At 42.5% G+C, this 24,195-nt stretch overlaps 1 protein-coding gene, 1 non-coding gene and 1 pseudogene across 2 annotated transcripts in view; 1 reads left to right on the top strand and 2 right to left on the bottom strand.

Annotated features, from left to right (window-relative positions):
* Positions 1–24,195, bottom strand: part of TTC27 (tetratricopeptide repeat domain 27) — a 190,676-nt gene that overhangs the window by 84,263 nt on the left and 82,218 nt on the right. The window contains exon 10 of the mRNA XM_029064736.2: positions 4,830–4,943. Within this exon, the coding sequence (XP_028920569.1) occupies positions 4,830–4,943 (114 nt within the window). The remainder of the gene's footprint in view (positions 1–4,829; positions 4,944–24,195) is intronic.
* LOC114817479 lies at positions 9,116–9,253 on the top strand. The gene has a single exon (XR_003765333.1). It is a non-coding gene; the product is annotated as a small nucleolar RNA SNORA7 (small nucleolar RNA).
* Positions 13,760–13,859, bottom strand: LOC114817387 (annotated as a pseudogene).

Here is a 24,195-nt window from a genome sequence, read left to right as displayed (position 1 = left end):
AGGAAAAATGGGACTGCAGGGTGAGTGAGGAAGATATGGGAATCATCTGTAGGGAGGTGGGAGTTGAAGCTGAGGAAACAGATGAGTTCTCCAAGAGAGTGAATGTAAGTTGAGAAGAGAAAGGGACCCAGAACAGTCCTTTGAGGGGCACCCACAGGCAGGGGGTGGAAATTAAAGCAAGAGCTAGTGAAGGAGTCTGAGAAGGATTGGGCAGAGGGGTGGCAGGAGAATCAGGAGAGAACATCTATCTGTTGCCAAATGGTACATTCCAAGCACTTAGTACAGGGTTCTGCACATAGTAAGTGCTCAATAAATACAACTGAATGAATGAATGAACTTGAAAATAAAGATTAGATAGTGTTTCCAATCGAGAAGGACCAGGGCCAGAGTTCATTCGATATGACCAGAGGGAGGTCATTAGGAAGCTTTGAGAAAGCAATCTCAGTGGAAGGAAGGGGCAGCAACCAGATTGTAGAGGGTCAAGGAAGGAGTTGGACAAAAAGAAATTGAGCAGCGGCCATATATAACTGACTCAAGGAGTTTGAACGGAAGTGGAATGAGGGAGATGGGGCAGTGTCTCACTGGTCTTAATAACTTTTCTCTCTCCCCACTGATAATAATAATAATGATAATGGTATTTAAGTGCTTACTGTGTGCCAGGCACTGTACTAAAATTCAAGCAAATGGGTTTGGACTCAGGCCCTGTCCCACGTGGGGCTCACAGTCTTACATATTTCACAGATGAGGTAACTGAGGCAGAGAGAGGTGAAGTGACTTGCCCAAGATCACACAGCAGATATGTGGTGGAGCCGGAATTAGAACTCTTGTCCTTCTGACTCCCAGGCCTGTGCTCTATCCGCTAGGCCACGCTGCTTTGGCTGCTGCTGTCCCCGTCCCACCAACAGCTCTCATTCTTATCCCTCCCCCATCATCTAGCTGGGCCCTTAAATGATCCAAAACACAGATGGGCGCTCGATCTGTGTTTTAGTGATAAGGTGATGATGGGGATTAACAGTGAGTCGGTTCCAATTCCAACCAATGGATATTTACCTAAATTAAAGGCAGAATTTAAAATCAGAAAGTTTATTTTCTTTCCTTTCACAGATCTGACCTACATTCTGTTATAGTATAAGATCAGGCCAAGCTCAGGAGCTGAACATACCTAAGGCTATATTTTTTCCAAGCACTGAGAAATGTCAGAATTAAACAAAATCAGTGGCAACTGCTGTTAGGTCATTATTAGATTTTATGTTCCTTGAGGGCAGGGACCGCCTCTTTTACTTCTATTTTCTGTTTTCCAAGAATTTAGAACAAAGCTCTGTACACCACAGGGGCTCTGCTCAATAAATGCTGATGATAATGATGAAGACCTATCTTACATATACACATAATAGTAAAATACGGTCTGGAAAAATAAATGGGCATTTTACTGCGTTTGCTACACTAATGAAAATGTAATGAAATGAAAATGTTTTCATTCTACATGTTGCATTGCTGCAATGCAGGCATAGAAGGGGTATGTCAGCCTATTTGCGCCTCAAAGGTTTTTTGTAGTATGTTCATCAAAGTTGGTTTAAGATAAACTTATCTTTTTGGGCCAAATCTTAGGTCTCAAAAATCAACAGAGCTTCCTTTCCAAGGTGTTCCCGTTCTGGACTACAGACCACATTGACGTGGCTTCATCTCAAGACTGATCGTTGTGGGCAGGGAAGATGTCTACCACTGTACTCTCCTAAGCGTTTAGTACAGTGCTCGGCACACGGTAAGCACTCAATAAACACGAATGATTGGGGATTGGTGAAACTGCTTACTCTTAGAATTCGATGTGGAGATTGCCGGTGCTTCCTGGGCACTAGTGCAACTGCTTAAGAAGCCAGATGCTGTCTTTGATAGGTCAAGCAGCAGAATCATGGAAAGGATTAGACTTCACCATTTTTGGTGAGAAACACGAGGGTACCAACTTGATTCCTACCCAGGTAACCTTCTCGCAATACCTCGTTCTTATTTTTCTTGCCTCTGATCCCATGCCCACACATTTCCTTTTGTCTGGAGCTCCCTCTCCTTTCATAGAGTCACAAACCACAGCTCTCTTCCATTTTTAAAGCCCCCCTGAAGTCCCACCTCTTCCAGAAGGCTTTCCCTGAATATTTTTTCTCGGCATTTACACGCTCAGTCATCTGTAGTACTTTTGCACATATCAATTTAATTACTCCACTTTTTATGTCTCCATATTCATCTTTCCATTCTCTTCTAACTTCTCATCTGTAAATAATTTTGTTTCTGTTTCCCCTACTCGACTGATCTTTTAGGGCAGGATCATGTCTTCTAATTCTACTGTTTCTCCCAAACGCTGCTGTTATCTGGCCTCTCAAGGAAGATGGTGATTTTTTTGATTTGATTTTCTACCTCTGTGTCAGTGCATGAGACAGTGCACTAATTCAGCAGAATTCATTGACAGCTTTCAGCTTTCCTGGCCTGTGTATACCATTTCCCAAGTGCAAGTTGGTGCATAACCTCAATGTATTTCAAGTTTATTATCCGTCCCTAGCGTTATTTAGATCTAGCAAATGGGTTTGTATTATTTTCACATTGTGTATGACTGTATTATCAGCAGTCACTGATGTCCAGTACTTCCTGGTTGACTATCTCCGGGAGTTTGCTGCTACATTCAGATACCAGCTTTTTATTGCTACTTTTACGTCTTCAAATGGGGCTGCATGAAATAGTTACTTGAGTCCCTAGTGGCAAACTACTTGATGGTGATGATGATTATGGTATTTGTTAAGCGTTTACTGTGTTTCAAACACTGTTCTAAGCACTCGGATAGATACAAGGTCATCAGCTTGGATGCAGTCACTGTCTCATGTGGGGCTCACAGTCTTAATTCCCATTTTACAGATGAGGTAACTGAGGCACAGAGAAGTGACTTATGGAGCTCACAATCTCGATCGCCATTTCCCAGATGAGGTCACTGAGGCACAGAGAAGTGAAGTCACTTGCCCAGGATCACACAGCAGACAAGTGGCGGAGTCGGGATTAGAACCCAGGTCCTTTTGACTCCCAGGCCTGTGCTCTATCCACTACAGCACCCTGCTAAACACTGACCAGACCAGAACAGGCCACTATGAATCAAAGATATTGAACTAAATCTCCCCCAACCACTTCCACATATGATACCGATGCTTATTCTGAATTTTCATGAATTTTTTTTTTGCCAGACATCTTCAATTTCAGTTTGCCACTGCACTGGGAATGGCTCTCCATCTGTGCATAGGCCTCCATTCTTCTTCTCAACAGACTTTGCTGTCCCAACTTGGTAGTACTCTAGCTGTTTTATAGTGCACTGAAACCACTCGACCCTTAAGGCTTAAGATCTTCAAAGAGGACTATAAATTGAATTTACCCATACAGCAAACATGACCAAATTCACCTACAGAAAGAGCAAACCCTCAAATTGGTAGGAAACCAGAGGAAAGGATTTTGCTAGCCGGAGCAGCGGTGGTGGGGGGAGTGTGCCACAGCACAAAGCTGCTTTGAGGTTTCAGGCTTTCATTCAATGTCATTCAATCGTATTTATTGAGCGCTATGTGCAGAGCACTGTACTAAGCACTTGTAACCTCTCTCCTCCTAAAAATGGCCTCTCACATTCTGGAGACCCTGGGTACAAAACCAACTCCAACATCTTTCTTCCATTTTATGCGAAGATTTTAATCCTGACTAAAACCAGGGAAGACTAATACCATTATATACAGGGGAGGGCCGGCAATTGTTGCATACCAAGATCCTTAAGTATGCATAGTCCTAATGTCATATTCTTCAACTCTGAAAAGCCTTTCAAGTCTGGATTCAAAATAGAGCAGAAGTAATCCCCTCTATAAATCAAAGGGCATGAATCACCAAGAGGAAATGAAAATACAGGCCTCTAAATTTTTTAAAAAATATATTAAAATAAGACCATCTGAAACATCCCATCTGAAGTATCACACTGGTACATGGAAGGTGACTTCTGGTTCTATAACTACTTACTGTGCTTGATATTTTCAGCTAATAAGCTCTTCCTTAGAATGTGGGCTGGAGTTTTGGGGCTTTACCCTCTTTAACCCATTTTCTATCCCACAACTTTGGGCCCCCCCAAATCTGAAAAAAATTATTTTGAAAATGTATTTACATTTTTCTTAACATTTTCAATGCCAAAATGCAATTGAGTTAATTTATGAATCCTTGTAATTCTGCCTGGCCAATTTAAGTAGATTTAGTTCATTTGCGTAAGCTTTCAGCAACTCCACTGTCAGTAAAATGGGCATAGTTTGGGAATGTGACAGCTGAAAAGTATGCTCATTTTTTTAATGCATCATAAATATTTTTTTCTGGAGATTCTCCCTTCTCCCCACTCGGAAAAAACTCAGAATTTTCTTGATAGAACTGTACTGTTGGTTAATTTTTGTTTATGTCTTGCGTGCAAATGTCATTATCCTTCTCTTCCAAATCAAATACCTCCCTTGACAATAAAACAATATCCTAATATTGATTTGGATTGATACTGGTGTCCACTAGCACAAATAAAGGATTATTACCAAAAAGACGAAGGTGAAAATAGTTCCTCAAATTTCAAAATTTAAAATAAAATCCAAGAATTACCCCCAAATTACAAAACTTTTTAAACCAGACCAACCCTTACCCTTTACAAAGGTCACTTTTGAAAGCTGATTGAACTGCCTCCGGACAGTAAGATGATTTAAACAAGCACACTTTTATGAGATGAAGTCAATGTGGGGGCGGGTAAGGGAGGCAAGAAAAGTAATGAGCAAAATTGTCTTGGTAATTCCCACCTGGGTCTGCATCATTGCTCGCTCTACTCGGCGTGTGCTTCCCCTCTCCAGTTTGGTTCGGAGGAACAAGGCTGTCGTTTGAATGGCCCAGAACTTCGGTTGTGAAAGTAAACACTGGAAAGAAAACACACAATAAAGAAATAAAGCAAACAGGTGATGATGCTGCCATTATTAACGTCATCCACTTCCCGCTAAAGGTTTCCTCCAATACCTCAAATTCATTTCAACTTGTTCTCATATTAAACAGTGGATACTTTGTTTTAAGCTGAAGCATCTTGGGTTTTTTTTCTTAGCCTTCACTTTTTAGAAGAGTGCTTGGTACAAAGTAAGCACTTTACAAGAACCATAATAATAATGATGAGATATCCTCATCATTATTATTATTAAGAATGGGTAGATTGCTACCTCAAGTTCCAAGAGCTCTCTTTATGCCACCCGCGTAGTCAGGAGCTGCTATTAAGGAGGGCAGTGATTTAAAGTTGTGTGTTGGGGGGCAGGTGGGAGAGAAGGGGGATTGTACATTGAGCACCACTGGCTTGCAGCCTGTGAAATCTCTTTTGGGAAAGTCGTGGGGGAGATTCTGGAGTTCTAAATGGTTGCAGTGGTGATTAAAAGGGGCAGCCGCTCAGAGGCAGGCAGAGTAGAGTGTCTGCCCTTTAAATCATTGTTGCTGGAGGCATGAGAAGAACATGAAGTCCTACAGGGGGCCTCTCTTGGGAACCACTGATCGAGCTCATGGCGAGGACCTCTCAGTTCCTAAGTCAGTTCTCATGAGGAATGAAAGTCACGCCAAACATAAAGTTTGCTTTCGGAATTTATGTCTTTCCACATACGTCCCCGGAGAAATGAATACTTAAGAAAGAATGATCACTTCAAAAGTTACTATTTGGCTAGACTCCCCTTCCTGGAGCTAAGCCTTTTCCAGATTCTCTGTCGTTTCTTGGTGGGATATAGATGAGGACGGGGACTAGGGCAAAACTACAACTCTATTGCACTGTCAACTCTACTGTACTCTCCCAAGTGCTTAGGTCAGTGCTCTGCACGTAAGTGCTCAATAAATACCACTGGTTTACTGATGCTATTTAATCAGACATCACTCACAAATAATTTCCAATTACCAACCAATTGTGAAAGAGAGCATCAAAGACTAGGAAGTTGCACCTGCCTACTGCTCCCCAAGTATCTGCAAACTCTAGCGACTTTTATGTGTCGCTTCTTAAATCAGCACCGGAAACCGTTTAGTGAGCCATGATCTGCTCAATACAACAAACATGGTTAAACACGATTAGAATGGAGACAACTGATGTTTAGAATGCAAAAAATTACTCAAGCAAGATTTCTCTAACCCAATTCAGGGTGCTACTTAAATGAAGAAATTGTACACTGAAGATCTACTGAGCAGAATCACGATATTATTGTCACATCCTTGTTGAACCGCAGGAAAAATGTCTCGGAGTTTCTTCTCCTACAGTCACTTAGGCCATCACTATCACTATAGCCCACTACCACCAAATCCGATAAATGGCTGCATTCATCGAGCCGTTTTGTTGAATGTGGAAGTTTTATGAGTGTCGGGGACATTGGAGAGGAGGGGTCAACACTGCTTCTCATTTGTTTCCCGGTAGAAATGGTTTTGGCATCCATAAATCTGAAATGGAAGGGGTCAGGTAGTCCTGGTCCTTCTCTCCTTAAATGCTGAGGTTTTGAGGGGAAAGAGCACTTGATTTGAATTCTGAAAAGATATTTGAAGCCAAATCTGTCTTCCCCATCTGTACTGATATTCTTCCCTACATACACAAACTCCACCAGGTTTGGCCACGAGTTAAATGAATCCTCACTTGTTTGGTGCCAGCAGGGAAACTCTGGGAATTGGCCACATTGAGTGCCAACCCTTCCACCAGAGCAGAGAGTCCATCTGCATTAAACTCCACACCTGATGTAGTTATCTTAGAGAAAATGTTTTCCACTGAGAAACTGCCTTGCGGAAATGTTTCCTTTCTGACTCCTCAGGGCTTTATGCAAATGGCAAGCAAAATGTTCTCACTGGAAAGTTAAAACTAAAATGTAATCTGTCAACTGGCATATGAAAGGCTTTAAAGGCTGGGCAGGCTGAATGATGGTATCAGTAAGAAAGCTTTTCTTTTTTATCAGTTTGGCGGGGAAATCCCTTGAGACTTTCTCATGAATGGAGACGATTGTTAATAGGAACACTTTAAAATAAGATATTTTGTGTAATCCTGTTTTTTTATTAGATGCGACTCAATGAAAACACTCTGGAATTTTAAGGGGATAAAAATACAATTCTGGACCCTGTCATGATTTAACTGCAATCAGGTTTTCTTTTATTCATCTCGCTAAACTTCTCTCTTTATAAGAAATTGGACGTTCAACCAGCATCTTTCTTCTCAAACATCTGGGTGGCGGTCTGGCCAGCTGGGACAAACACATGTGACCTCTTCGCTAGCATAAGGGCATGTGCCTTTTGCTTTTATCAGGCTCTTCCAAGTGTCTACTGATCGATCAATCAATGGTATTTACTGATCACTTACTGTGTGCTGAGTACTGTACTAACCAGTTGGGAGAGTACAATATAACAGAGTGGCAACACATCTTCCCTGCCCATAAGAATGAGGTCTTATTTCGTCAGGGAAGGCTACTTGGAGGAGGTGTGATTTCAATAAGGCTTTGAAGGTAGAGGGCGGTGGTCTGTTATTAATTTGAGGCATCAAGTGAATTGAATGAGCCCAGCAGAAATCCTCAAAAAAAATAGCTGACAAGCATGGACAACCAAGAAGGTAGCCACTACATGTTGGGATGTGACCCACGGCATAGCACTGGCCCCATGCTCTGGTCCCTTTCATCGTAAATGGGTCCTGCTTGTTAAAAACCCCTAACATTGAACCTACGGTATTTACTGAACACTTACTGGGTGCAGATCACTGACTTAAGCACTGGGAAGAGTATAATACAAAAGAATAGGTATAGATGATCCCTGTCCAAAAGGAGCTTAGAGACACTGCACACCCAATAAATGTTCAATAAATATCATTGATTGATCGATTGACTGATTGACAGACAGTGAAAGAAATTACAGATAGTTATGTACATAAGTGCAGAGAGGCTGGGGGAGTGTGAATATCAAAGTCCTGAAGGGGAATAGACTCAAGTGAATAGGTGACGGGTGGTGGGGGGATGGGAAGGACTCAGACAGAGAAGTGAGGGCTTTAGTGAGGGAAGGCTTGTGGGAGATATGATTTTAGTAGGGCTTTGAAGAGGGGGTGAGAGGTAGTCTGTTGGATACGAGGGAAGAAGGAGGATGTGGGCAAGTGGTCAGTGGCAAGAAAGACGAGATCGAGGCACAGTGAGAAGGTATTAGAGAGGTCACGTGTGCAGGTTGGGTTGTAGTAGGAAATTGGAATTGTACTTTCCAAGCACTTAGTTCAGTGCTCTGCACACAGTAAGTGCTAAATAAATACAGTTGAATGAATGAAATTGGAAATGTAAGGTAGATTGGAGAGAGCTAATTGACTACTTCAAAGCCAATGGCAAGGAATTGCCCTTGCCTGCCTTCTAGGTCACAACCCTCTAGGCCCCCAAAAGGAACGAGGCTGGCAGGGATAAAGGGACTGTAAGTGGTGCTGCCCAAATCAATGACTCATGAAGGTTCTCAGTCCTGAAGTCTCAATCCTGAGACTAAATGGTCATTCTGGAAAGGAGACTCAAATCATTATCAAGGACATCACAAAGGGCACATCTAGAAGAGATTCTGTTATTCACAAATCCCAAGATTGAAAAGATACCCCTTGATTTTATGAAAAAGCATTTAAAGGAGGGAGAGGGGAAAAATGTCTAAACCTTTAAGGGGGTGGCCCATAGCAGAGTAATCTGGGCAATGGCCAGGAACACTCCACCCTAATCTCTTTAAAGAGGATTTCCTATGCAGACTTAGGTAATCATGAAATGGACATGGAAGAGTAGAGCTAGAGGGGAGAGGCAAAAGGGTGAAAGATACAACAGATGAATGGCAGATCATAAGAATGAAAAGAAAGACGATACATGCAACCAGAGATACGTAGGGAAATTGGGCACAAGGAATAGGTTTGGACTGGAATCAATGGTATTTATTGAGTGCTTACTGGGTGCAGAGCACTGAACTAAGTGCTCAGGAGAGTTGGTAGATTCGCTCACAGCCCACAATGAGTTTACTGCCTAGTACAATCTAGAGAAAAACATGCAAGGAATTGAAAGGTTAAAATAAGAATAAATGAGGAAGAGAGGTCTTAGAACCCTTCTCAGGATCGTACCTGGAGAGTTTCCAGTACTCTACTAGTCTCGGCTACTGGAGGGAGAGCCAAGAAGAGGCACACCCATTCCATTCCTAGCTTAGGCAGTGGCTAGCCAATGGAAGGCAATCTGCTACAAGTCAAAACTCACCTGTGCTAGGCAGCAGCAACATGGGAGAGAGTTAAGGGTAGAGCTTCAGGTTTACTACATAGAAGAAGGTGACGGTAAACCACTTCTGGATTTTTACCAAGAAAACTCTATAGATCCCTACCAGAATGATCGCAGGTGGAGGTGGGGTGTTCTAGGAGAGATGGGTCCATGGAGTCGCTATGGGTCGGAAATGACTCAACAGGAAAAGACAAGGCAGAGGCCTTAGAAGAGCAAGATAAATGAGAGGGCTGAAATACTTGGGAAAGAGGACATGTGTGCAAAATCGGTCACTGAAAAGGTAGAAGTGCAGGAGGGACTAGGGCTGGGGCGGGGGTGTCTGTAGAGATTGGATGAGTGTGCGTGAGGGAGAGAGGAAGTCTCTGGGTGGTAACAAGAGGGTAGGTGGTCGGCACATTAACCTCAAAATGCTAGTACCTAAGGAATTAGCAGAGCAAGTCATTATATTTTGGTTAAACCACATCTCTGTGAACCCAGCACATATGTCATGTTCTTTCACATTACCTCACCTTTTTCACCCAGCACCTCCAGATGACATTATTAAAATCACAGAATTTATTAAACCATTTGGAGCTCGTAATTGCTGAATGAGAGAGCAGAGGGTATTGTGGAGGGGTTTCAAGTCCTTGGGGCACAATTAGAAGGTTCTGTGAAGTTTTCCATCTGCTCGGTTTCTCAGGGGAAGTACAGCTCATCGTATTCCAAGGGAAGACCTTGGCCAAGATGAAATGCCAACGATGAGAAGCATGGCACGGCCCCCAAAATATGGGGCTTATCTAGGAGGTTATATTCAGGTTGGAATAAACTAAATTCCAAAATCTGCAAAGGAATGCTCTGAAGTGGTCTGAGCTGCTTACAAACTGAACTGCTGTGGGCAGTTGCTGTGGGCAACGAAACGACAGTTCTGCTGATTTACTGAGGCCGATAACCCATTTACTCAGGATGATTCAGATCCAAGCACCTACACCGCTGTTTCTGTAATCCAGTAGAACACGTAAATTTCTACCTTCCTAAAGGGGAAATGCAATGAACAAAGCCATTATCAAGAGAAATTATGAAACACAGGAGTTTGCAGGCCACACTATCTTCCGCCGTTCACTGCCCGTCCTACTCGGTGAATGAATGTTGAAGACTCACACGAAGACTGGAAAAGTCAATATCAAACCAAAGGAAAGCACACGCATCCAGGAAGCACTGTCCTCTTTAAAGAGATGATTTTGTCTTGAAAGAAGTCACCCTGTCTAAACAAAACACCCCCTGAAGCCCAGAAAGGAACCCTCCAGTGGCAAACCAGTTCCAGAAGCTGGTTTATTTCATAAAGTTAAAGTGCTCAGATGCACAAGTGAAACGATGAATCTATTTACGACCACAATAAACAAGACCCCATGAGCTCTATTTCTGTTGAAAGCAAGATGTCTCGGTAGATCACCAGGACACAATTCAAAACCAGGAGTCACAACCTGTTGGCTCAGTTTTCACGAAGAGCGTCTTTTCTGGCAGTCGCCTTGTTCATACAACTAAATCTTTAAACTGCTACAATTGCACTCCTACTGAAAACCAGAGCCACGGGCTATTGCTATGACTTAATCCCATACTGCATCAAATCATTACACTGAGGACTTAGTAATTAAGACACCCACAGCCTCTAGGTAATTGTGTGAATGAGAAAGGGTAATTGGGTGAATGTGACCAAGCCACCTAGCTGATCTCATCTGCCTTTATTAACTGTCCCACTATGATGATGATGGTATATGTTGAGCCCTTATTACGTGCCAAGCGCTGTTCTTGAAAAGGCAGGACAAAATTTCTGGGAAAAAATTGACAACAGGGTCTACGTGACATAAAACTTCAAATCTTGGGGAACAGATTCAACTAGAAGCAGTGTGGTCTAGTGGAATGAGCACGGGCCTGAGAATCAGAGGATCTGAAGACCTGGATGACCTCTTGCCCACGTAGTGCCTCTGGTCTGGAACTCCCTCCCTCTTCACATCCGACAGATGATCACGCTCTCCACCATCAAAGCCTTATTAAAAGCACATTTTCTCCCAGAGGCCTTCCCCAACTAAGCCCTCATTCCCTCTTCTCCCACTCCCTTCTGGTTCGCCCTTGTGCTTGGATATGCACCCTTATTCACACCTCCCTCACTTATATACATATCCAAGCACTTATATACATATCCATAATTAATTTAAATTATTATCTACATCCCCAGCTAGACTGTAAGTTCACTGTGGGTAGGGAACATGGCTACCAACTCTGTTGTATTGTACTCTCTTAAGCACACAGTAAGTACTCAATAAATATGATTGATTGACTGATTAATCCTGGCTCTGCCAAATTATTGCTGTGGGACCTTGGGCAAGTCACATAACTTCTCTGTGCCTCAGTTTCCTCAACTGTAAACTAGGGATTCAATACCTGTTCTCCCTTCTACTTAGGCTGTAAGCCCCAAGCAGGACAGGGTCTACATGAAACCTGATCAAGTTGTATCTACCCCAGCATTTAGAAAGTGTTCGACATACAATAAGCACTGAAAAATTACCATATGGAAATTTTCAAAATGAGTTAGGCACCATCTATACATGGGATGTGGAAATTTGAATACAATAAAAGAAGCAGCATGGCTTAATGGATAGAACTCGGGTCTGATAACCCGATGGAGCTGGGTTCTAATCCTAGCTCTGCCACTTGTCTACTGTGTAACCCTGGGCAAGTCACTTCTCTGTGTCTTAGTTCCCTCACCTGTAAAATGGGGATTAAGACTGTGAGCCCCATGCGGTGTGAAACATGGACTGTGTCCAACCTGATTAGCCTGTCTCTACCCCAGCACTGAGTACAGTGCCTGGCACAGAGTAAGCCCTTAACAAATACCATTAAAAAAACCCCCCATAAGAGTTTCACTTGAACCGATCCAGATGTTTAAACTGAACCTGTGAGCCGAACAAAGCTGTCCATGACTCACAGGGAGTGTGGCTACAATCTAACCGGAAGAACAGAATAATAAATACTATTATTTATTACCCTATTTATTTTGTTAATGAGGTGTATATCTCCTTAATTCTATTTATCTTGATGATACTGTCTTGTTTTTGTTTTGTTCTGTTTTGCTTTGCTTTGCTGTCTGTCTCCCCGGTTAGACTGTGAGCCTGTCATTGGGCAGGGATTGTCTCTATCTGTTGCCGAATTGTACATTCCAAGTGCTTAGCACAGTGCTCTGCACATAGTAAGAGCTCAATAAATACTACTGAATGAATGAATGATCAGAGGGTCACATCCAGGACTGAAGGATGGTCAAACAAAGCAGGCTCAGGATTCCAGTAGACCAATTAATTCTAATGCAAAAAGAGATGAGACAAAGATAAGGGTTTTTCCTCCAATAGCACCCTCACTGCCCAGGCACATCAGTCATTGAATAAGTGGGGATGACATCATTACTGCAGCCAATATCTCCAGGCATGAAAAACTGTATTGTACTCTCCCAAGCACTTTCTACAGTGCTCTGCACACAGTAAGCACTCAATAAATGGGATTGTTTGGATACTTTCCTTTGTTTGATCTGATGTTAGAATATGGAGACATTTTTGTCCTGATTTTTCTTCACTATGCCCAAGAGTGCTGTGAATGCTGCATATATCAGTGCAATGGAAAAGGGAAGATAACATAAAAATTCCATTTATAGGCATACAATCATGTGGCTCAAGTCACCCCTAAAAGGGAAATCATTTCCAGAATGGACAGGTCTTCAGACTCTAATAAAAAAAAATGGAGATCTACGGCCACAGAAAAGGGAAAGCAAAGAACTACATTAAAATATCAATTAAATGGGATAAGAAAAACATTTGGTGGTCCTGGGCCTCGTAGTTCAGTTTTGGTTCACATTTCGCCACAATGTTGCATGAAAAATGTCTGTCCAGACCTATTCTGGGTTTAAGAGATTCCTTGCCTACTAATGGCCAAATTTCTTTTTCAAAGCCCATATCTTCTTTTTACATTACTTCAGAATTGACCACAGTCTTATTGGTCATCCCACTTTTTGGAAGGACACCAGAATTTTAGCTCAATAGAGAAAAACAGTGATTTTCATTTCGTTAAAACTATAACGAATGGGGGAAATCATACATGCTTTCTGTCAAATATCCCTTCTTGAAATAGGACATACCTACCACACATGTTAATCGGATGATAAAATTGACTTTCACTGAACTCAAGATTAAAAAAAACCTCCATATGTTTAACAATTTAATTACTGAAAGCATAAACAATGAAATGAAACAAAGATTAAAATAGATAAGAATGTTATGATTAGAATTAAGTTAATCAACTAGCGACTTTCACACTAAATTTCTTATTTTCCCGTTATGTACTGCAAATTTAATTATCAATACACAGAAATTGTAATTTTAAGCATTACTTAGGATGATGAAGCACCTTTTTCATAATCAGAGAAACATCTCTCTCAGAGATTCAAACTTTCTTTAAATGAGATGAAAAGTAGAATTCACATGTCATCCTTGCACAGGGGCCATGCTAACATTCTCTTTATAGTTCCAATTTTATGATAAGTAGATTAGATTTTACAAAAGTAAGGATGAATCCCTTTAAAAATGAATTTACTGGAATTGCATTGTAACAGGTACATCAGGTTATCAATTCATATCCTTTAGGATATTGATACTCACCCCAGCCCCATATCACTTGCGTCCATAACATTCAACTCTATTTCCTCTATCTATAATTTATTTTAATGTCTATCTCCCCCAATAGACTGTAACCTCGCATCTCTTCTATTCCCTCCTCTTTCTGCATCATCTATGCACTTGGGTCTGTACACCTGAAGCATCTGATGCTCACCCCACCCGCGGCTCCACATACATATATATATATATATATATATATATATATATATATATATATATATATATATATATATATATACGAGAAGCAGCGTGGCTCAGTGGAAAGAGCACGGGCTTTGGAGTCAGAGGTCATGGGTTCGAATCCCCGCTCGGCCACTTGTCAGCTGTGTGACTTTGGGCAAGTCACTTAACTTCTCGGTGCCTCAGTTACCTCATCTGTAAAATGGGGATTAAGATTGTGAGCCCCAAGTGGGACAACCTGATTCCCCTGTGTCTACCCCAGCGCTTAGAACAGTGCTCAGCACATAGTAAGCGCTTAACAAATACCAACATCATCATATATATATATTTGCCTTTATTTAAATGCCTGTCTCCCCCTCTAGAATGTACGCTCTTTGTGGGCAGGGATTACATCCACCAACTCTACTGCATTGAACTCCCAAGAGCTTAGTACAATGTTCTGCACACAGAAAGCCCTCAATAAATACCACTGCCTGACTGATTTTTGGATGACGAGGAAATGGATCCGACTATCAATGAATCAATTGTATTTTTGGAGCACTTACTGTATGCAGGGCACTGTATTGAGTGCTTGGTAAAATACAATATAACAATATGGCACATTCCCTGCCCACAATGAGCTTAGAATCTAGAGGGGGAGACAGACATTAATATAAATAAATAAATTATAGATATATACACAAGTGCCGGCCGTAGGGCTGGGAGAGGGGATGAATAAAGGGAGCAAGTCAGAGTGACAGTGGAAGGAAGTGGAAGAAAGGGAAAAGACGGCTTAGTCAAGGCCTTAGAGGAAGGCCTCCTGGAGGACACGCACCTTCAATAAAGCTCTGAAGGGTGAGGAGGGGATATTTGTCTTTCAGATACCAAGAGGGAAGGCATTCCAAGCCAGAGGCAGGATGTAAGCAAGAGGTCAGCAGGGAGACAGACAGGATCGAGGAACAGTGAATGTGTTAACATTAGAGGAGTGAAGTGTGCAAGCTGAGTTGTAGTAGGAGAGTGGTGAGGTGAGGTAGGAGGGGGCAAGGTGTGAGGTAGGAGGGGGCAAGGTGATAGAGTGCTTTAAAGCCAACAGCAAGGTGTTTCTGTTTGATGTAGAGAAGGATGGGCAACCACTGGAGTTTGTTGAGGAATGGGGAAACATGGACTGATGGTTTACATAGAAAAATGATCAGGGCAGCAGAGTGAAGTATATACTGTTGTGGGGAGAGGCAGGAGGCTGGGAGGTCAGCAAGTAGGCTGATAGAGTGATCGAGGTGGGATACGGTAAATGCTTGGATTAACGTGGTAGCAGTTTGGATGGGGAGGAAAGGGTGGATTTTAGCGATGTTGTGAAGGTTGGACTGACACGACTTAATGACGGGCTGAAATTCTGGGTTGAATGAGAGACTTGTCAAGGATAACACCGAGGTCAGGGGCTTGCCAGCGTTACGGTCTTGGGAGACAGGAAGGAAGGTGGTGCCATCTACAGTGATGGGAAAGTCACGGGGAGGACAGAGTTTGGGTGGGAAGAGAAGGAGAACTGTTCTGGGCGTGTTAAGTTTGAGGTGTTGGCAGGACACCCAAGAAGAGATGTCTTGAAGGCAGGAGGAAATGTGAGACTCCAGAGGAGAGTCTGATGCACTGCACCATGCGTGCTCACTTAATACCTCCAACCAGTACCACTAAATAAACTGGGACATTCCTAATTGACTGCAGTTCCTAAGTATTTCTAATTGCTTTTCTTACTGGAAAAACACACAGACCCAGAAGGTTCTGGATTGACGGTTGCAAAACCAGAAGTGAAACGACCCCTCACATTTTGCTCCTCTAAAGCCAACCTACTCTCTGTATCTTAATCTCATCTATCCCTCGGACTCCTCCCTGCCCATGTCCTCCCTCTGGCCGGAACTCCCTCCCCCTACATATTCCACAGACCACCACTCTCCCCCTCTTGAAAACCTTCTTAAAATCATGTCTCCTTCAACTCTGTAACATTGCACTCTCCCAAGCGTTTAGTACAGTACCCTGTTCACAGTACGGTTCAATAAAGATGATTAATTGATTGACTGAGGCCTTACCTGACTAAATTCATTCATTCATTCAGTTGTATTTATTGACTGCTTACTGTGTGTGGAGCACTGTACTAAGCGCTTAGTCAAGGCCGTAGAGGAAGGCCTCCTGGAGGACATGCACCTTCAATAAAGCTCTGAAGGGTGAGGAGGGAATATCTGTCTTTCAGATATGAAGAGGGAAGGCATTCCAAGCCAGAGGCAGGATGTGGGACAGAACAGTACAACACTAAACAGACACATTCCGTGCCCACACTTTCCCTCTCCATCCTCCCCTCTGTGTTGACAATTCGCTAGGCCGTGCACCCCTTTAACGCTTTGATACTCACCTCAGCCCCACAGCACTTAGGTACATAGCCTTATACTCTATTATCTTTGCTCTCTGTGATTTATTCTAATAATTGTCTCTGCTGTATATTTTTTGCACCTTGTGGACAGGTATCTCATCTATCAACTGCATGGAGTAGAGGATACAGCAGGAGCCTGGGAGTCATGGGTTCTAAGCGCTTAGTACAGTGCTCTGCACATAGTAAGCACTCAATAAATACTATTGAATGAATGAACTTGTTGGCTGCTTGGCTTTGGGCAAGCCACTTTCACTTGTCTATGCCTCAGTTACCACATCTGTAAATGGGGATGAAGAATGTGAGCCCTGCGTGGGATGTGGACTGAGTCCAACTAGATTTGCTCGTATCCACCCCAGGGCTTAGTACAGTGCCTGGCACGTAGTAAGTGCTTAACGAATATCATAATTATAATTATTATTGTTGTACTGTACTTTCCCAACACCATGATTGTTTGACTGAATATGTAGAGTTTCCACTGTAAGGTCTTAATGCATTACAAATCAATTTAAAGCACTTAAGAACTGTGTTTTAATCTCCTTGGCAAGTTACAAATTCAGGGACTTAGCTACAGTGATGAGGCAATACCATCCACATTAGAAAACCTCTCCCACCCTAATACCAATGGGTGTGGAGAAATTAATGACTGGTCTTTAGCATTAGAAAGGATTTAAATTCCAAACACTTGTCAAGGCATTAGCTGTTAACCAAAGTGAGGTATGGCTTTAAACTGATCCTATTAAACCTTGAACTCTGATTTCCATCTCTCTCAACATTCCTTATCGAGATGTGATAGTGAATTCAAGTCATTTTAGTATTTTGGCTATGAGCAAGGTGACCTTTCGACTCTGAAACAAGAACAAGGCAAGATCTGCTATCTCACAGGTGTGACGCATAAAAATATATTCCACACAGGAGGAATAGCCCCAATACTGTTCCAAAATATTACATAGCTAAACTTCTCTTACATTATTTTGGGAGGATGCACTGTTGTACCCGCATCTGAAAGGCCTACTCTGATATTCAATTCAATTTCCAGAGAATGATATCCTCTGGATCTGATTTCCTTCTGTGACAAACTGAAAACCCAACTAGAGACTAGTTCCTTTAACAATAAAACTTTGGGGACTAGTTATTCAAAACTTCCAGACAAATGAGCATCAGAGTTGATGAACAAGGGGCTCTGGATAATCACGCGGAAGAGAAAGCTAGAGTAAAGCCCATCGAAAAGCGTCAGGAAGGGGACTTAGTGAATCCTGGCTACCCAAAGACTGTTTGCTGATCAGACTAGAGGATGATTATAAATTGCAGTTGGAGTTAGGAAGATGGAATTGTTTGCTAATTACATGAGCAGACAGCATACTCTGTCCTGCTTAAGGAATTCTGGTAGAACTCCTGGAAAATCCAAAAATATTGCCCGAGGCAGAGAAACAGACATCAGTCATTATGGGCAAGGATCAAGATTGGTCGGTAAATTGAAGATATCTGCTAATTTGTTAATCAGATTAGCAGAGATTATACTGAAGCCTCAGGGGAGCGACATCCCTTTGCTGGGGAAGGATCAGCAGGGCAAAATCCTTCCAAGGGATAATAATGATGGCATTTGTTAAATGCTTACTATGTGCCAAGCACTATTCTAAATCCTGGGTGGACTGGCCATGGTATCAAAGAAGCCAGGAAGAGAGGTCCTGAGTAATTTACTCCCAGTTCATTAGAAGGGGGTGCCAGAAAGGGGTAGGTGCCGGGGTAACAGAGCACTGGGCATCTTGCTTGGTCCCTCCTCCTCCTGTGGCCCCCACCCCCACCAGACCTGGCTGGTGGCGCCGGCCCAGAATCCAATTCACTGCAGCTGCACCAGAGCGAGGGGCAGCTCTTGAGCCTGACCCCTGCTAGCAGGCTGATAATCACAGTCGCCAACTTTGTTCAGGGTGCCCAGGGGCTGAGGGGAAGGTTGAGCATTTCCCTTCCTTGCCCAGCTTGACTTAACAGGCCTCAGCGCCGCTGCTGCCGCTCGCGTGGGAGCCAGTGGTGAGATAAGAGGGCCACGACAGCTCTACCTTGTCCTGCGGGCCACTGGCAACCACGGTTCTCCAGGCTGGTGTCACATCCTGCCTGCAGAGGCTTAAATGGACTGTTTAAAAAAGGGCACTTTATTCACCCTCAGCTCCTTTCTGGCTCCAAGGGGAAGAGTGGATGAGCCTTCTTTCTGATCAGAAAGCCTTGAGGGAGAGTTTTTTGTTTTTGATGGTATTTGTTAAGTGCTTACTCTGTGCCAGGCAGTCAGGCAGTCGTATTTACTGAGCGCTTGCACTTAAGTACAGATCTGTCTCCCCCTCTAGACTCCAAGCTCACTGGGGGCAAGGAATGTTATATTATACTCCCAAGTGCTCAGTACAGTGTTCTGCACACAGTAAGTGTTCAATAAATTCGACTGACTACTAAGCAATTTGGAGAGGACAATAAAACAGACACAGTCCCTACCCCAAACAACCTTACAATCTAGAGGGGGAGACAGATATTAATATAAATAAATAAGCACTGGGATAACGACAAGGAAAGCAGGATAGACACAGCCCATGTCCCACATGAGACTCACTGTCTTAATCCCCATTTTATAGATAAGGTAACTGAGGCAGAGAGAAGTGAAGTGACTTGCCCAATATCACACAGCAGACAATTGGTGGAGCCAGGATTAGATCCCATGACCTTCTGAATCCCAGGCCCGTGCTCTACCCACTACACCACACTGCTTCTTGGCATCACTCTCACAGTACCAAGGCCACCTACAGAGCAGGTGTCTACACTGGAGATCCACAATGGGCATCATGAAGAGCCATCTGTTTCCAGGTTTGAGGAGAGAGGGCAAATCTGGATACTCAGAGACTTGAGGTCTAGTTCCAGCTCTATCCCTGGCTTATCTCCAGAGCCGGAATAAGTCACATGACCAATCTGTTCCTCAGTTTCCTTTTCTGTAAAATGGTGGCACGTGAGATTATGACTTTGAAAAAATAAAGACTAAAAAAGATAAATAAGATAGAGACACTGACTTTAATTATTTTTTATACCCCTAAGTTTCCAGTGCAGTGCTCTATCCCCAGATGATTTTGATGTGATTTCCTACTAACTGGAGAAGAGGAATTACAGGAGATAGAAGTTCTAAATCCACCTGACCAAGCCCCTCGTGCTCTTAGTCCCCATTAGAACCTTCTGTCCTTGAAGGAATCCATAAACAAATACCATATTCAATATGTGAATATGATCTATCCCCACCTTTAGAGAATGGCTGAAATGATTCCATAAAATTAGAAAAGGTTAAAATATGGAGAAACCTTTAAAAACAATGTGAAAGTCCTCATTACACAACAAGAGTGACAGCATCTTTGAGAAATGTGCCCCCAGCAAAACTATTATTAATCTAATGCCCCATGTATTTCTCAGTTAGTTTCAGACCGCACATTCAGAATGTTTTTTCCAGAGCCTAAAGTTGTTCACTCAAGTGTATGTCAGGGGTTTATTTTCATCTATAAAAATAATCCTAACACTGCACTATGAAAATAGCAATTCGTCACAACAGGTGTTAGTTGATCATGAGCAGAGCTGGGCTTAAAAGATTTTATTCCTGCTGTTAGAAACACTTTTCGTGATATTAAACTCAGGTGCGAGGCAGTCACCTCAGGGAGTTGCATCAAGAGAAAGTGCAATAAGAACAGAGTTAAATTTTACTTTGTCCGGTACTGTTTGACACTGAAATTGTACGACAGCACCACCAGATACATAAAATGTTCATCATTTCATTTTCACTGCCCATTTTAAATTTAAATGGAATACAGTATATAAATGAATACTTATTACTAAGTACTTAATTACTTATTACTTAATACTAAGTACTTAAATAAATAATAGTGGAATTATTTGTAATATAGAGTGTTTTAAGTCACAGGCAGTTGGGAAAACATTTGCAATTATATACGAATGCTTCTTTGGTACCTACTATTAGACGTGTCAACAGGTCAGAGTTTCTTTTACTACCACATGTCTGACTCCTCACAATCGTCATTGACCCGCCCCAACTCACAGTTTCTTAGGTGAAAAGATGTTCAAGAATTTAACAGACTAAGCAAATATTCATAAATTCTAGATATTTCAATAGTCCTCCATTTAGATCTGAGAATTCTTAGTAAATGTGATCACCCAACACCCTGCAACCAAATCAAATAACTCACCAGTCTTAAAAAAAGAGGTGCCCCGTCTCTCTAAAAATAAAATGTAAAATAAAATACTTAACTAGCACACCCAGTGGGCAAAACAAAATGAAGCTGAAGCTACTGTAATGTCCTGATCTATGACATCCTGAAGGATCAGCCTATGGACTGTGTTACCACAGGCAAAGAAACATTAATGGCTTCAAAAGGAATTTGAATGTTTTCATGGAGAAAATGACCATAACCAATTGTTGAAGGGACTATGAAGTTATTGGAAAACTATGGGAAAGGTCCAAAAAAAGTCCAAATAGATTAATTGGGAATGAGTCCAGAATGAGAGGGGGAAGTTTGGGGTGGTAGGCAGTAAGTACATCCGCCGCCATGGGAATGGATGTCAATCGATCAATTGTATATATGGAGCTCTTACCGGGTACAGGACACTGTACTAACCGCTTGGGAGAATACAACAGAATATAACAGACACATTCTCTATCCAAAGGTAACAATCACTCTAGGTCACTACAAAGAGAATATGGAAGTGGCCTAGCCTCATATTGTATGTCTTGGGATTTTTAGCAAAGTTTCTCCAGTCAGAAGCATTATTCTGATTCTGGATCTACAACTCTTCTACCCTTGAGCTAGTTAGCATTTAGTCACCAATCAATCATATTTAATAACATTTACTGGGCGCAGAGCACTGAATTAGGCACTTGGGAAGGTACAATATAACAGAGTTTGTAGACACCAGCGAAGCATGAACCAGGGAGGGGCTCCCAGTGGGCAGGAATTGTATCTACCAATTCTATTATGCTCTCCCAAGAGCTTATTACAGTGCTCTGCAGAGTAAGTGCTCAATAGATAGATACCAGTGGAAGACTGATTCTTGGGCTGATTTTCTGTGGTTGATGTCAATGTCACTTCACTGCCTCCAAAGCCAAGCTATGCTGAAATGCAAATCATGCCACCTCTTCAATGCATTCCAAGTAAACGTAGTCAAGGAATCAAAACCTTTAAAGTCAAGGGAATTGGACGGGCTATGGAAGAGCAGACAACACCGTGGTCTCCTGCCAAGCCCTCAAGCAGAACTCAAACAGTCCTGAATAATCTACCCTAGGGAGGCAAGGTTGCTGCAATCGTTCTAGTAGGTAATGAATACCCATCTGGCTTTAAGGGTCTTGTTTGGGCAGGCAGAAATTTGTTGAATAGTTTAAAACTGATTAAGCCCTCATTTCTAAGGACTGCAGTCCAGTGAAATTTGCCAGAGCCTCATCTGGGCATCTAGGCGGCCAATTATGGGAGCCGGGAAGCTGTTCCACATTTTGTGACCGGGCCATGGATTCTTGCTTTATGGCCCCATGGAGACCAAGGAAAGAAACAAAAAAAACCCTCTCCCCTTCTTCCCCACAAGTGGCATCGGGACGATTTCTGCAGGGACAAGTTTGTTGCCTTTCCGAATGTTACAGAGAAATGGTGGTTTTGGATGTTAATGATCCCTTTCCATTCCCAAGGTTGGCGAGGAAGACAATCAAGGCTAACAGAAGGGGCTTAGGCAGAGTTGACCTCTTTCTTTTATTTTTTCTTTTAAAATATTTGTTAAATACTTACTCTGTTCCAGGCATTGTACTATGTGCTGGGGTAGATACAAGATAATCATGTTGGATACATTCCCTGTCCTAAATGGGCTCGCAGTCTTAATCCCCACATAAAAGAAAAGGAGATGGGCAAGTTAAGTGACTTTCCCAAAGTCACATAGCAGAAAAGTGGCGGACCCAGGATTAGAACCTTAGGTCCTTCTGGCTCCCAGGCCCGTGTTCCATTCACGCTGCTTCTCTTTCTTGGTCCTTTCATTCCAATTCCTGCCCAAACCAGTTGAGCATTTACACATTTCTCTGCACGGTAGAAGGAGGGTTTTATGTTTTTGTGTCCTATGTGTGAATCTGTAATTGTCCTCCTTGTCAGTTTTTCAGCAAAGTGCAGTAACAAAACAAAGCGCAGTACTCTATCTACATCAGAGGTTCCCTAAAGTCTGCTGCCTGGTTACCAATTGAGGCCAATTGGAATAATGACAAAGTCTTCCTGCTGTCAGGCCTTGATGGCAGCTGCCTCCCTGTAACACTCTGCAGGAAGGATTCTAAGGAACCATCACCTAATACCCTCGTAGTAGTGGTGAGATCTTTCTGAACTGGAGAGAGGGTTATTGGACTAGAATAGGAAAACATGACACGTATCAAAGGCTTTTAAGATTCTTTTTCCTGCCTCTACATGGAAATATGTGTGATCTGGTACCAGTTTATCACTGATCCAGGATACCCAGGAGCAAGGAGAAAAGGCTGTAAGCTCCTTGAGGGGTGGAATAGTGTCTACCACCTCTTATACTCTCCCAAATAGTATACACTCTTCTCCCCTTAGCATTAAATAAATAGCACTGATTGCTGTCTGACTGAGAAAAGATGAACGGACGTTGGCAGTGGCTAGCCCACAGGCCTCAGATCCTCCTACCAACTAAACTTAGAGAAGCAGCGTGGCTCAGTGGAAAGAGCTTGGGCTTAACATCAGAGGTCATGGGTTCGAATCCCAGCTCTGCCAGTTGGCAGCTGTGTGACTGTGGGTAGGCAAGTCACTCCACTTCTCTGTGCCTCAGTGACCTCATCTGTAAAATGGGGATTAAGACTGTGAGCCTCACGTGGGACAACCTGATGACCCTGTATCTCCCCCAGTGCTTAGAACAGTGCTCTGCACATAGTAAGCACTTAACAAATACCAACATTATTATTACTCTGCACATAGTAAGCACTCACTAAATATCATTGTCTGATTGATCGATTGTGTGCAAATGCACACCATTCGCTCCAAATATCCCACTTTCTCCTGCTCACTACACTGCAAGATCTTTGAGGGCAGGGATCACACCTTTTAGGATAACTGAACTCTCACATGTTTTAAAGCAGTGCTCTGCACACAAAACTTTCAATAAAGAACAGATTGCTTGATGTTCTACTTAAAATCTTTGAATAAGACATTAACACCCACTGACTCTTTATCTATGAATACTCTTCTAGACACCCCTGCCCCACCTAACTTCACCCTCTTCTCTCCACTGAAATTGCCCTCACCACCTTTTCTAACAATTTTCTTCTGGCAAAGTCTAAGGTCTCCCCTCTATCCTGACCCTCCTTCACCTATCTGATCTCAACCGATGTCCAAAATGAAGAGGGCCTCACAATTAAATAAGGATACAAATTTTCTTCTCTGATATACTTATAAAATGCTTTCCTTGGGAAAATTTTTTTAAAGGTTTATTAATGTTAGAATTTATGGAGCCCTTTAATTATGGAGTGGGAAAGGCCAGGTCAAGTTATAGTTCCTTTTATCACTTCTAACAAGATTCAACAATTGCCCCTTCTAAAATATTGCTTGATTTGAGGTATGTCATGAGTTAGGTA

This window comes from Ornithorhynchus anatinus, chromosome 1, assembly GCF_004115215.2.
Source record: "Ornithorhynchus anatinus isolate Pmale09 chromosome 1, mOrnAna1.pri.v4, whole genome shotgun sequence".
Taxonomy (NCBI): domain Eukaryota; kingdom Metazoa; phylum Chordata; class Mammalia; order Monotremata; family Ornithorhynchidae; genus Ornithorhynchus; species Ornithorhynchus anatinus.
Note: the sequence above shows the minus strand (reverse complement) of the source record. Positions and strands in the feature narration are given on the sequence as shown.